At 43.2% G+C, this 14,845-nt stretch overlaps 1 protein-coding gene and 1 long non-coding RNA gene across 4 annotated transcripts in view; both read right to left on the bottom strand.

Annotated features, from left to right (window-relative positions):
• The window catches only part of LOC309339976, a 637,095-nt gene that overhangs the window by 23,712 nt on the left and 598,538 nt on the right, over positions 1 to 14,845 (bottom strand). The gene's annotated exons all lie outside the window — the stretch shown is intronic.
• Positions 62 to 14,845, bottom strand: part of CLDN10 (claudin 10) — a 540,011-nt gene continuing 525,227 nt past the window's right edge. The window contains exons 2-5 of one of the 3 annotated variants that reach the window (XM_081858350.1): positions 10,055 to 10,216; positions 9,836 to 9,917; positions 6,312 to 6,419; positions 62 to 430 (exon numbers count right to left, since the gene is read on the bottom strand). In XM_081858350.1, coding sequence (XP_081714476.1) covers positions 304 to 430; positions 6,312 to 6,419; positions 9,836 to 9,917; positions 10,055 to 10,216 — 479 coding nt within the window. In that variant the 3' untranslated portion in view covers positions 62 to 303. The remainder of the gene's footprint in view (positions 431 to 6,311; positions 6,420 to 9,835; positions 9,918 to 10,054; positions 10,217 to 14,845) is intronic. The other 2 variants (XM_081858351.1, XM_081858352.1) reach the window with 2 other exon arrangements.

Here is a 14,845-nt window from a genome sequence, read left to right as displayed (position 1 = left end):
CTCCACCAAGTAGCCATAACCAATAGGACATGACTTTATTTGTAAATATGTTCTTTTTTTTACAGAAAGCAAAAAAAATGGCAAATGATTTACATATATAATTTATGCATAACATCAGTACAAATCTTAAAATGAGGGAAGAGGAAAATTTACATCAAGTAGGTAAAAGTTCATTTATAAAATATTCTTATTTCTGGTGCTTAACGACACCAGAAATCTCCCTTAAAAATCATTCTGTGAATGAACAGCACAAATGTGATTTTTTCAAAAAACAGCAACAGGCTGACTCTTGGAGTCATCTGGCTACACGTAGGCATTTTTGTCGAAGTGCTTTGGAGGGGCTCTAGGCATTTTAAAGTCTGCTGAGCCATTGCAGCCCTTTGTTCGAATAGACATCGCAGAAGCTGCTCTGTTGTATGTATATCCCATCCTGAAAAATGAGAAAGTTACAGTTTACAGCTCATTCTGCAAATGCTAGCAGATATTTTAAGAGCAACCCCCATCCTTTGTTAGAAGAAAAAAAAGTCTGACATGACCCTACTCACTGTCAGTGCAAAGTGGGTAGGGACTATTCTGAGAAACTACAGTGTTGAATAAAAATACAGTGGTACCTTGGGTTACAAACACCTCGGGTTACAAACACTGCAGTCGAAACAAAAAAATAAAAAATAAAATTCCTTCCAGTAGCACCTTAGAGACCAACTAAGTTAGTTATTGGTATGAGCTTTCATGTGCATGCACACTTCTTCAGATACACAGTAGTACCTCGGGTTAAGAACTTTACCTCAGGATGAGAACAGCAATGCAGCGGCAGTGGGAGGCTCCATTAGCTAAAGTGGTACCTCAGGTTAAGAACGGTTTCAGGTTAAGAACTTGATAACTTTTTTAAAAAAAAGAGGTACCACTATAGGGGCAAATTCAGCACAAATTCACCGTATTTTTCGCTCTATAAGACGCACCAGACCACAAGACGCACCTAGTTTTTGGAGGAGGAAAACAAGAAAAAAAATATTCTGAATCTCAGAAGCCAGAACAGCAAGAGGGATCGCTGCACAGTGAAAGCAGCGATCCCTCTTGCTGTTCTGGCTTCTGGGATAGCTGCTCAGCCTGCATTCGCTCCATAAGATGCACACACATTTCCCCTTACTTTTTAGGAGGGTAAAAGTGAGTCTTATAGAGCCAAAAATGCGGTATATTGCACTTCTCAAGGTTCAATAGCAGTTCACTTACATGCCAGTTCTCGTGATGCTAAGAAAAACTATGGCTGAGTGACTCTTTTTAAAAAAAAAAAATAAAATCCAATAAACATTACAAACATAACTAGAGTGCCTCTAGTGGAGGCTTGCTCAAACTCAGCCCTCCATATGTTTTTGGCCTACAACTCCCATGATCCTTAGCTAGCAGGACCAGTGGTCAGGGATGAGGGGAATTGTAGCCTCAAAACATCTGGAGGGTCGAGTTTGAGGAAGGCTGCTTTAGTGCCTTGGCTTAGTCTCCCTCTAGACAAAGAGATGCAAACCATGAGCCTGGGTTCAGACATAATGCTAAGCCAAGCTACGACTTAGCCCTGGCTAGCATGGCAAAAGCAGAACTTGGGCAGAGCACAACAGCAACCATCTTCACTTGGAGAATCTACACTTTTGTGTATTTGTGCTGAGCTACAGTTTGGCGTGTCGTTATGTCTGAACTAAGTTACTATCTTGATAACTTTTTTTAAACAAAAATCTATCAAGCAGATCTGAAGCACTTCCTTCTCTAGACAGGCAACTCACAATTTACGCCGGGGTTACGTCCCAAGGTGCCACACGTTTAAGTGAAATCGAGTATATTTGAAACGCCATTGAAAAGTCTCCGCCCTGGCCCCACCACTTTTTTGACATTTTTAGGTTACTTTTGGGTTTGGCACGATGCACAAGTGTGCTGTCACAAACATATTGGACGCACCTAAAATGATCACTTGCCTGTATTGGCAGTTTGAGGGCTAAGCAATTTTCCTCCAGCCACTTAGTAATTTTTTATAACAGTGTTTTCCAGTTCATTATCTAAAGAGTGCACTCCTATACATGTCTATATGTGAGACTTACTTTTGAATAAACATGTCAGTTGGGCTACAATCCTCTACATGTTTACCTGAGTGTAACTTAAAAGGTAAAGGACCCCTGACAGTTAAGTCCAGTTGTGAACGACTCTGGGGTTGCAGAGCTCATCTTGCTTTACTGGCCAAGGGAGCCAACGTTTGTCCGCAGAGTTTTTCCGGGACATGTGGCCAGCATGACTAAACCGCTTCTGGGGAAACCAGAGCAGTGCACAGAAACGCCGTTTGCCTTCCCGCCAGAGCGGTACCTATTTATCTGCTTGCACTTTGACATGCTTTTGAACTGCTAGGTTGGCAGGAGCAGGGACTGAACAATGGGGAGCTCACCCCGCCGCGGGGATTCGAACCACCGACCTTCCAATCGGCAAGCCCAAGGCTCTGTGGTTTACACCACAGCGCCACCCGCATCCCTTGAGAGTAACTTACTAGGGTCCAATTAAAGGAATATGTGCACTGGACTGTGTGTGGATATGAATTTGATGCATAAAGTTCGGATGTAACCCCCAGCTTGGGCCGCTAGTTAAATACAAACCTTGTGACTCCAGGTGGCTGGGATCACATGTTCAATATATCCTCAAGTTGGCTGACTGGACATTATTACACAACCACGAAGGAAATATATGAAAAGGTCAACTCTGGCAAATTATTTACTCTAATGTGGAGTGTACGTTGCAGTGAGGTCTCCTGGCACCCTTTGCAAATCTTTTTAATTCTGAAACAAAGCAGGTTAGGCAAATAGGCTAGTGGGGTTGGTTTGACTCCCAATAGTTACAAATTTCCACTGGAAAAACGGTTATGTCCCTGTGGAGATGGCAGTATTGAGTCAGTGGCTCATGTGCTTCTGGCTTGCACTATTTATAAAGATTTGAGGAGTGAGGTTATTACCCCTCTATTATTGTCCATTCCAGGTCACTCAACCATTCCTCCTGTGTCCTTTCTTTAGCAGATCAAGATGATCAGGTGGCAGCAAAAACCGCGAGGTTTTTAGCTGGGGGCAATTAAAATAAGATCTATTATTTGATTATTGATGTAAACCTCCAAAATGTATCTTGTAGAGTTAAATTTTTACCTCTTCAGTACATTTTATTTTATTTTACTTTATTTTTATTTTATTTTATTTTATTTTATCATTATGGCTAGTGGCTGATGCAAATAAAGATTCTTCTGATTTTGATTCCCTATAGTTTCATGATGGGATGGTATTGTAGTAGGGTTAAGATGAAAGATAAGGAGCTGACAGTTGGTCAGTATGCCTCTAGTGCTGGAAACTAAAACCCACCAGCCATTTGGGGCAGCTAGGAGGAGAGGCTTGATTTTGCCAGTCTTGGGGAAGAGTCTTTCTGTGACCAAAAAGGATGCAATCAAAGTCAAAACAAGTTTTCAGAGCAATCTTCCCAGGTTGCAGTGGAATGCTCTCCTGTCGCTAAAACGGCAAAGCGTCGGAAGAATGCAAGGATGTATCTGCCCACAAGACAGTTACAAAGATCCCACATTGACTTCTGAATTCTCAACATGCCCACATCCATCTTTGTGTCTAGACACCCAGAACCACAATGAGTTTTGAGCAAAGCATTCCCATAGCTTCGCTTCATTGACCGAGGGAGCTCAGGTTGCCCGTTAAGGCCTAAGGTTACCAAAACATGTAGGTCAAACGTTTAGCCCAACAGGGTCAAAAGCATGGAAAGTCGAGTTAATGGCCAAACCAAGGAAAAGAAAACTGCCTTCTAATGATTACGAGATCTTCATTTCTCAAAGAAGAGCTGAAGCTGTGGAATCCTTCCTAACAAAGGCCAACACTAAGAAATTGAGGCAAGTGACAATATTGCCTACATTTAGTACCAGAAATGGGTTTACCTGCTTCGACAAATGGTTGAGGGGAGGGCATGAATGTGTGCCTATCAGGGCAAAGGAACCAGTTTGGAAAAGGCTGGTACTTTTATCCCAAAGAATTGCAATGCTCCAGTTGTCTTCAGCAGTCACTTCTTATAATTTAAGTCATGCATTTTCCATATTGGTGTGTTTGATTTTTTTATTTTGCATATTTGGGCCTGGACACAAAGGACCCAGAGCCCAAACAGTCTGCAGAGTTGTTTTCTTTTTTTCTTTTTAGAGCTCAATGGCAAATTGCATATGTATTTTTATAACATTTTTAATAGCGTTTTCATAGCGTTTTTTCTATAACTGTAGAGTGTAGATTATAGAGTATTCTTCCAAGATGGAAAGACAGAGGAAAATCTATGATCCAGTAGGTGAAGTAAGTAGAATTACTTATTTGTAGTTACACTCTCTGTCTACACTGTAAGTACACATAGTTCAGATCACTAGAAGTGTTGGCACTAATCCTATCCTGCTCATTCATTTATTGATGACAATCATAAACCAACTTTCAATAAGATTAAAAAATTCTTGTTGCCTCCCTATCAAATGACCTAGCCCATTTATCATCCCCAATGCCTGGTGCCAAAGGGCTCCTCGCGTGGTCTTCAGCCCGTGGCTTGTATTATCCCTACATGTGTGCATTATCTTCACCCAGGGATGCAAATGTTCTTTGTAGTCAGCTCTGCAGGTCATGTTTGTTTGCCACCACCGGGAATACACAACTTTTGTGTGTTGGGGGGGAGGCCTTCAGGGGAGATTGTGCAATGGGAACCGTGCAGGTGTCGGGTCCCCACTTCGTAGCTGGATTGCATGGATGCAGGCCCCTGCCAATTGGGAAACAGAACGTCCTCCTAAAGAGTCACCTAAAAAGTCGATCCTCCACATAAACCACAATACGGCTTCATTGCTCCTGCTTTCTTGAAGTGAGCAAGAGCCGCATTCATTTCCCTTTTTTACTTTTGGGAAAGAATTCCAGGTCTCCTCCTCTCCTTCACTCCTTATGTCACCACAGAACGGTGAGAAGCATTCTGATTAGACCCAGGCAACATGCGGCCATCCAGCTGTGAGATGCTTTGCATTCCGCACCCGGAGAAATGAAAAGATATCTGCAGAGTTGTTTTCTTTACTGTAGAATAATTAAAATATTGCCTAGATTCAGAGTTATCAGCCCTTGTTCCTGAATGATGAAACCTAATTGTCATGAGCCCCATGGAGGTGTCATGGAGGGGAGGGGAGGATCCTTAGGAGGAACGAGAGGAGCTCAGGGTGCTGGGTAACCATGGGGAGGGCCATAGCATGAAGAGGGAAGTGAAATCAAGAAGTGCTTGTGGTTAGCCAGTTGTCTATACAGGCGTTCTCCCACACGGGTGGGTGTGGGTGTGTGGGTGTGTGGGTGTGTGTGTGTGTGAGAGAGAGAGAGAGAGAGATTGTGTAAAGTGGGGAGCATCCTCTGAAAAGCCTCTAAATGCCTATTTCCCCCTGGTCTCCAGCTCTCTCTTCAATCCAGAACAAAATATCTGGAGTTGAAGCTCTGGGGCCGTCTGGTTGCTGCTGCTGCGCTGCCCCACATGCCAGCTGTTACGTAGGGCGACTGAGCAGCCTAAACAAAGCCCTGCTGCACCTCTGGTCTCTTTGGGGCTTCCTCTGTCCTCTATATACAGGGGGATGCCTGTATAAGTAGCTCTCAACTTACACACTTTTATTTGGTGCACATTCAGCTTTGCATACTTGGCAAAATAAATTAAAAAGGGGGGCAGAATGGGGGTGAGAGTCTGGGGGGAAAGACTTTGGCAATCTCACCTGCCATTGAACACCATGTGTTTTGATCATGCACAATTTTGCCTTTATGCGCTATCCGCAGAACGTAACCCCTGCGTAAGTTGAGTATCATCTGTGCAACTTAGATACCTCCTGCACCGTGCAATCTCTGCTGATCTGATTCACTCATCAAAGACTTTGGCAGAGACAGGAGTCCAGGTTCTTTGTATGGCAGCAAAGGACAGGACACTATGCTTCTTAAGAGTGATGAAAACACACGAGATACCCCTTTAGAGAGGAAACATTAAAGGCATCTCCATGATGCAAATGAAGCCTTTGGTATCAGCTTCTGCCACCCGGCATCTCACGCTGCACTAAAACCTTATACAGACAACTAATATCAAAGAAGAGTTTCCTTAAAGGTGTTTTATCCCCTCCACATTTCAACCAGTTGTTCCCAAACCCTAAGTTTGTTTTTGAAAGATATGCAAACTGGATCTGCCTAGCTTACTTTCTTACACGTTTAATAATTAGAAATATGCTAATGCATTAATTTCAATAAAGCTGGTGTGATCTGTACCTTGGAGTTTTATTGTTTTCGGCAATCGAGAAGCAGAATATGCTGCCGCCAATTATGCAAAGTGCCGATCCGGCCCATCCAATGAACAAAGCCGCTCCTAATTCATACCTGCAGGTAAGCGATACATTCTTGATTCGTAAATTGTTTAATCAGAAAATAGGTTTCATTCATTTCGTATTTTTGGTGTGACACAGATAAACAAAGCCATGCAACGTATTAACATATATTTTCACTGAACAACTTTGTGGGAGCAGTACATAGCATACTGCAGAACAGAACAAAAAGTCACCAGAACTTCTGCTGTTTTGGATATTTGCCTTTTTCATTCGCCATGTGTTATAGTTCTAGACTCCAAACACCCTTGGCAAGCAACCGCCACAGGCACGGAAGCATGTCCATAGATTCAGATGGATTTTACTTCCAGCAAAACAGGTAATCCCTGTTAAGGCTGATAATAGATAAATGAATGTCAAAATTTTGACTAGGTTTCCCCCCCCCCCCCAACTTCACTTACTTGGAAATATGACCTATGGAACTCAATAGGACTTATTTCTGAGTAGACACGGTTAGCAAAGCACAGAGCTTTCAAGATAGGCTTACAGAACTCTCCAACAAGCAATTTAATATATATATATATATATATATATATATATATATATCCCATCCTTCCTCCCTAATGAGCTCAGGGTAGCAAACAACAAGACTCAAAACAATGGGAGCAAACCCCTCTTTATAACATTTTAAGAAACATTCTGATACGGATGAAAACTGGGGAAGATCTAAAACAACATATTGAGGGCTACATGTGTTTATATTGCATTTTAATGATGTGAACCGCCCTGCAGGTGTAGGGAGGTATACGAATTTAATAAATATTATTAACAATAAATAATCCCCACTGTAGCAAATTAAAATAATCACTGCTCCCTCCTCATCCCTGTACTTTAGCCTCTAGTAACCATGTTTTGAGCAAGCTGGTTTTCACTCTCTTGAGCCAGATACAAAATTTTTTTTTTATGGAAAATGCACCACCTGCTAAATTTATGTGTGTTAAGCTGGCTGTTAAAGGTATAAGGTGCAAGAATAAGGCCAATAAAAGAACATGGTAATCCTAAATATTGACTGTGGGTGTCCTAAAGCAAGTAAGTGAGTTACAGGCTCATGCAGCCTCACTACTTTTACAAGTTTTGATCTACTTATTCAACACAGAAATAAGTATGACCCGCTGAAACATGCAGTCATACCTTGGAAGTCGAACGCCTTGCGACTCAAACATTTTGGCTCCCGAATGCTGCAAACCCGGAAGTGAGCGTTCCGGTTTGTGAACATTCTTTGGAACCCAAATGTCCAACGCGGATTCCGTGGCTTCTGATTGGCTGCAGGAGCTTCCTGCAGCCAATCAGAAGCTGCACCTTGTTTTCCAAACGTTTTGGAAGTCAAATGGACTTCCGGAACAGATTCCGTTCGACTTCCAAGATACCACTGTACTACATTCAAGAATAAAATTTAACGACAACAACAATGGTGGTGGTGATGATGATGATGATGATGATGATGCATCTCTTTGGTGCTGTTTGTGTACCTCAAACCTTGCATTTTTGTATTGCCAAAAAACCTTCTGTATATTTGGATCAGCAGACTCAGTTCCAGGCCAGGAGATTCGGTTGCAGTGAGGCACTTTGCAACATCCGAAAACTAGGGGGAGAATTTATATAGGCCTTCCCTGACCTGAAAGATTAGACCCTGTTCCATATGCCTGAATCCCCTGAGTTTGTGCTTTTATATGCCTTTATAATGCAGTTTTGCTCAATTTTTGTTTTAATTATATATTGTGTGTGTTTTTATATTATACATCGCTTACAGATTTTAAAAATCTTAACTGGTTTATAAATGCATTTTTGTTCCATTCTAGTAAGTATTGTACCATTGCCTATTTTAAATATTTTAATAATAAAAATAATTTATTATTTATACCCCGCCCAATTGGCTGGGTTTCCCCAGCCTCTCTGGGTGACTTCCAACAGAATATTAAAAACACGATAAAACATCAAATACAGTGGTGCCTCGCAAGACGAAAATAATCCGTTCCGCGAGTCTCTTCATCTAGCGGTTTTTTCGTCTTGTGAAGCAACCCTATTAGTGGCTTAGCGGATTAGCGCTATTAGCGGCTTAGCGGCTATTAGCGGCTTAGCGGCTTAGAAAAAGGGGGGGAAAGCGAAAAAAATCGCAAGACTCGCAAGACGTTTTCGTCTTGCGAAGCAAGCCCATAGGGAAATTCGTCTTGCGAAGCGCATCGGAAAACGGAAAACCCTTTCGTCTAGCGGGTTTTTCGTCTTGCGAGGCATTCGTCTTGCGGGGCACCACTGTATTAAAAACTTCCCTAAACAGGACTGCCTTCAGATTTTGTAACCCACCACAAGATCTTCAGTTGACAGGCAGACAAAGGACCCCTGGACAGTTAAGTCTGGTCAAAGGCGACTATGGGGTTGCGGCGCTCATTTCGCTTTCACTTTGACAGGAGGAGTATGGATGTTCCTAGATAAATCAATTATTTGGATTATTAAAGGACTTATTATTACATGAGTCACATGCCTATCATTTTTTTTAATAAAAAGAATCTGCTGTCAAGACTGATTTGATGGCTTGTAATCATTCATATCTGGGGCATTTATCCAGCAATTTATCCAGCGAGTGGCACTGTGGGTTAAACCACAGAGCCTAGGGCTTGCCGATCAGAAGGTTGGTGGTTCGAATCCCCATGACAGGGTGAGCTCCTGTTGCTCCTACCAACCTAGCAGTTCAAAAGCATGAAGTGCAAGTAGATAGGCAAACAGTGTTTCCGTGCGCTGCTCTGGTTTGCCAGAGCGGCTTAGTCATGCTGGCCACATGACCCGGAAGCTGTACCTCAGCCAGTAAAGCGAGATCGAGCGCCGCAACCCCAGAGTTGTTCGTGACTGGACCAAACGGTCAGGGGTCCCTTTACCTTTACCTAATCATTCATGTCTGGAACATTTATCCAGCAATCTTTTATTTTGTAGCATGTAAAATGTGCACACACACCTTTAAAACTTCCTTGTGCAGCAGAAGAGACAGCAGCCTTTCTCTCACCTGTTTTTCATTTTCTGGACTTGTCATCCGCCATCTTCTGCAGCAAAGAGGTTGCATGGCAGGTGGCAGAGGGCAGCAAATGACAGGCTCAGGAAAGATGCAAGATGCAAAAAGAAGGGGCTGCCTCTTTTCTCAAATTGGAGAAAACTGGCGAATCTGAAAAGCCACGTGCAGATAAATCTATCTGCGCTCCTGAACCAACTTACCAGGGAGTAAGCCTCACTTAACTCAGTGGGGCTTATGTCCGATTACACCTGTATTGGACCACCCTGTATAGTCATGCTACTTTTGTTCGGACATTTCTGCCTGCATTTTGCATATGTAAATTAAAGCATATCTTCGAAATGAAGGAAACAATTGCAACCCACCTACATATCTTCGAAAAGTCCCAATGCACACCCCTCCCTCTGACTTACTTTTGGGCAATATATGTGGGATCGAAGAATTCCGACGTGATTCGATGTGCATACAGGGAGCAACCAGCCATAGCACACAGCCCTAAAAAAAACAGCAGATGGAGAACCAGATGTTTAGTTAGTACCAGATGTTCAGTAACTGGATGACGATCATGAAATTAAGAACAGTTTTACATCCACTTGGTGTAAAACACAGAGCGTTTATAATTTCATATTTACCGCACAGTATGAAAATAAAGCCAGCTAAACAGGCAATTTTAGCTTTCGTCTGGTCCGAGCCTCCAATTTTCGTACATTTCATCCCAACCAGTGCAAAGACGGAGCCAAAGAACCCAAGGCAGACAGCGGCAATCATGAGTCCTCGACAGGCTTGGATGTAACCTGAAAAATACAATGGTAAAATCTGGTATTAGGCAGCAGTTTCAACTTCCATAATTCCAGTGCAAGTGAAACACTCCTGATATTCCTAACCAGAGAGGCCGGGGTCTCCCAGGCTGAGAGGAAAAAGGGCGGAAACAGGTTATTTATTGGGACAGTGTGATTTTTGCAGCTGTTGTTGCAAAATAAAGAAGCATGGGACGGAGCAAAGGAGAATTTCTGAAACAACAATGGGATATTAGCTCTGCCCAAGGCATGACAGAGAACAGCAACAACCAGGAAAAGATAAGCCATAACATTTTACAAGGGCAGGAAGAAACACCATGAACAGAATAATTGCCAGAAACAGGAAGAATAAGAATATAGCTTGACTGCCTCACCTGTAGTTATTATAAATCATTTAATTTGTCAGTACGAATGGAAGCTGTTAATACCGCAGCTGTTGTGTAAGGGATTGTTCTCTTGACTGGAGTGTAATTGAAACTAAGATTTTGGAACGCAGAAATAAAATCATCAAACCATCAATTCTAGCACACAGGGGGCCACCTACGGTAAATTATATAATTTGGTATCTTAATGATTGGTATTAGTAATTGTATTATAATTTGGCATTGTTATAATGTGGCTATTATTGGACTGTAATTGAAAACTAATAAAAATTATTATCTTATATGCTCCATCCTTCCTAATCCCTCACATGCAAATTCCTTCCCCTTCCCTTGTCAGCCTTAACCATGGTTTTCTTTTACAGCTGCACTATATTAACTATGGTCAGCACCTTGATAGGGTTGCCACATGTCCTCTTTTTCCAGGACATGTCTTCTTTTTTCAGGATTAAAATTTCTGTCTGGGCAGATTTTTAAAATTTGGGAAAATGCCTGGGTTGGTTTTTTTTGTTTGTTTACAGTAACCCAAGACATTTTTAAAATAAAAACAATTTTAAAAGCCCCCACCCCTCACTACTAGCAATATATCACAGTTTCTATAGCCCATGTATAGTAGGAGTATTTAAAAGTAGAAATGGGCCAATGTGTCCTCTTTTTTGCTCTTCCAAATATGGCAGCCCTAGAAGCAAACCGCACAGGAGGACATGGCACAGACAGGGCAGGAGGGAGTAAGCATTTGACCCCTCAACGTGTTCCCAGTCTCCTAACTATTGTCAGGAGAGCAGGGACATTGAGTCTGCAACAGATCATTGTCCAGCTTACTACACAAAATTATAATTCTGCTTGCATGAATCGGGCTCCTTACGATGCACGCTGCTTTGAGATCAATGTGAATAAGTGGTCAGCAGATCTTTCTAAAGAGATAATCCATTGGCCATGGACTGGTTGGACACAGAGGAATGGCGGGAGGAACCAGTGTGGAAACCACCGAGGGAAAAAGGCTCAGAGCCCGGGCAGTGGAGGTGGGACAACGAGGAGTGGTCAGAAGGAAAAGAGGGAGAAGACTGGGTATAGGAGATGTCGAAAGGTAACAGGGCTTAGAGGGCTGGGAGAGTCTGTGGCAAAGAACAGTCAAGAACCAGAGGCAAGAGAGTTGAGTGAGGGAACCTAAGAGGCAGAGATGAGTCAGGCTGGTGAAAAGTCACAAGTATCTCTGGATAGCTCAGTTGCTTAGAGCAAGGTGCTGATAATGCCAGGGTTGCAGGTACAATCCCTGTATGGGACAGCGGCGTATTCCTGTTGCATTACAGGGGGTTGGCTGGACTAGACAATCCTCAGGGTCCCTTCCAACGCTACAATTCTGTGATTCTATGATTCCCTCCTACTGCAACAAGCTCCCCTCCTGCCTGGTCTCCCAGAACCAGAAGAGGCATGAAAAGGGAGGAGAAGAGAGGTTGGCTACACACAGGTACAGTGGTGCCTCACAAGACGAAAAGAATCCGTTCCGCGAGTCTCTTCGTCTTGCATTTTTTTCGTCTTGCGAAGCAAGCCCATTAGCGGCTTAGCGCATTAGCGCTATTAGCGGCTTAGAGGATCAGCTGTTAAGCGGCTTAGCGGTTTAGCGGATCAGCTGATAAGCGGCTTAGCGGCTTAGAAAAAGGGGGGGGGAGGAAAAAAACCTGCAGGAACTCGCAAGACATTTTCGTCTTGCGAAGCAAGCCCATAGGAAATTCGTTTTGCGAAGCATCTCCAAAACGGAAAATCCTTTCGTCTAGCAGGTTTTCCGTCTTGCGAGGCATTCGTCTTGCGGGGCACCACTGTACAGTCTCTGATTGCTTGGGGAAAGCCCTGAGGAGGCAGGGACTTTCAGTTCTGGCAACTGATTTGCTCCAGTCTCAAGCAGTATGATCGTCAGGGACTGGGGAGAGGAGGAATGGTGGAGACCGCCTCCCCAGCTTGACCTTTCCAGGGAGGAAGAAGAGGAAGACAGTTTAGAATTACAACAGGGGGTTGAGGGAGGTCACAGCTCAGAGGCAGATGAGGGGGAAAGTTGGGAAATAATGGGAGAGGAGGAGGAGGAGGAGGAAGCACCAGGGGAGCGACAGCTGATGGACACAGTGTCTTCAGAAAGCATTCCAGACCCCCCTCTCCCAGAGCCGGGCAAGCCTTGAAAGTAGAAGAGCAAAGAGCTCAAAGACAGAGGGCACTTATCAGCACCCGTAGGAGAGACAATGAGATTGACGAATGATTAAGTGGGAGAGGTGGGGGGGGGGTGCAGATTCACTTGGGGAAACGCCATTATCCAAGAGGCTGGGTACTATAGCCTCTCTCTGTAAACATTGAATAAAAAGCAGATAGTAAGAAACATTTCCTTGTCTTTGTACATTCCTGGGCAACTGGCCGGAAGTTGCTGGCAGCAGCCCGATGATGTGCTGCTGCTCACACCAAGTACCGTATTTTTCGCTCTATAAGACGCACCAGACCACAAGACGCACCTAGTTTTTGGAGGAGGAAAACAAGAAAAAAAATACCGTATTTTTCGCTCTATAACACGCACCCGACCATAACACGCATGTAGTTTTTAGAGGAGGAAAATCCGTAGGCATGCCACCAGTAGGCATTCCCTCCATAACACGCACAGACATTTCCCCTTACTTTCTAGGAGGAAAAAAGTGAGTGTTATGGTGCAAAAAATATGGTATTCTGAATCTCAGAAGCCAGAACAGCAAGAGGGATCGCTGCGCAGTGAAAGCAGCAATCCTCCTTGCTGTTCTGGCTTCTGGGATAGCTGCGCAGCCTGCATTCGCTCCATAAGACGCACACACATTTCCCCTTACTTTTTAGGAGGGAAAAAGTGAGTCTTATAGAGCAAAAAATACAGTACCTCACGCCAGAAGTAGTAGGGCTGTGGCAACTACTAGTTTCAACAATTCCCACATTTGTTTAGTAGCATGTTGCATGGCTGGATAAAACCATTTTATCTCCACTGTTACCATAAAATTTAAAGCAGTGCAAGAACATAATTTTGCGCAAATACTCTTAAATAGCCAAGAGTCTCTTGAGGCACTTTCTTCCTCTTTTCCTCTGATTGCTAGCTCTGCCTGTCTTCAGCAGACATCATAATTTCCGACATCCACAGAAATGACGCAGAGAAACCTTGTCATAACAAAGGGATCATCCACTGTTATGGCATTCAGTCAGCCATTTGCCTTGTATTTTTCAACAAAGAACTTTAACCCTGCACATCATGATGGTAGGGAGAATTGGGGTGGAGGGAATTGCTTCTATAGTACAAGGTCCAGGGGAAACTTTTGCTAAATTTATAAGCAACTGTGACATTGCCTATGACAAGGGCTTTCAAAATATGCCTTCTTAGTGCAGAATGGGTGAGTGGTCATAAAGACTTTTGCCATAAGGAAAAGGAAGACTTTTTTAACTGGTCATAAGATAATCTCTGTAGAGGAGAGAAAGATGATTTGGTTTTGGAGCAGGAAGCACATGAAACGAGAATGAATTGTGATTTCCTTTAAATGTTGGGATTTTTGGCCAGACACCCAAAGAGTTTGCTAGGGAACCTTTCCCCAAAGTTTCTAGAACAGAAAAAGCTTCACCTGTTTAATATTTGTACCCTGGATTCAGCCAAAGGCCCAGGCGCAGGCTCAATTTAACACAAAAAAATGTAGAGAGAATTAAAGGAGACGGACCACAGATTCCCAATTATATTACCCTTGTGGAAAATGGACATTTGAGCAAATCCTCCGTCGCGCTTTAAACATAACGCTATGTGTAATCATTAAGGATTTCAGACCGACAGCCCAATCCGAGCTTGGAATTGCCTTTAAGAAGACCTCTGACCTTCCATCAACCATAAATACATAGGCATGATTTCAAATTCCAATGCAGGCATGCAGTGCAGCTTGGCAGCAGCATACCCTGTGACAAATCTCACTCTCCCTATTTTTGCTGCCTTTATGAAACTGCAAAAAGAAAGAAAGAAGGGCATTAAACCTGGAGGACCAAGAAGTGCTCCTCCTGAGCTGGATTCAGATTCAGCCTGGTGAAAGCCTCATATGGGTGTGCAGACTTGGTTTAATGTTACTAAAAGTGGGTTTTTATTCCAAAGCTCTTCCCTTTGTGCCCTTGCCCAGTTCTCTTCTTCTGTAGCTACTTTGTGGGTTACATTCTTCAGCTACACCTGTAGATTCAAACTAGCCAAGGAAGCCATTATTTCCCGACAGGTCCAATT

Source organism: Podarcis erhardii (genome assembly GCF_964252035.2).
Source record: "Podarcis erhardii genome assembly, chromosome: 4".
In the NCBI taxonomy this organism is placed as follows: Eukaryota; Metazoa; Chordata; class Lepidosauria; order Squamata; family Lacertidae; genus Podarcis; species Podarcis erhardii.
Note: the sequence above shows the minus strand (reverse complement) of the source record. Positions and strands in the feature narration are given on the sequence as shown.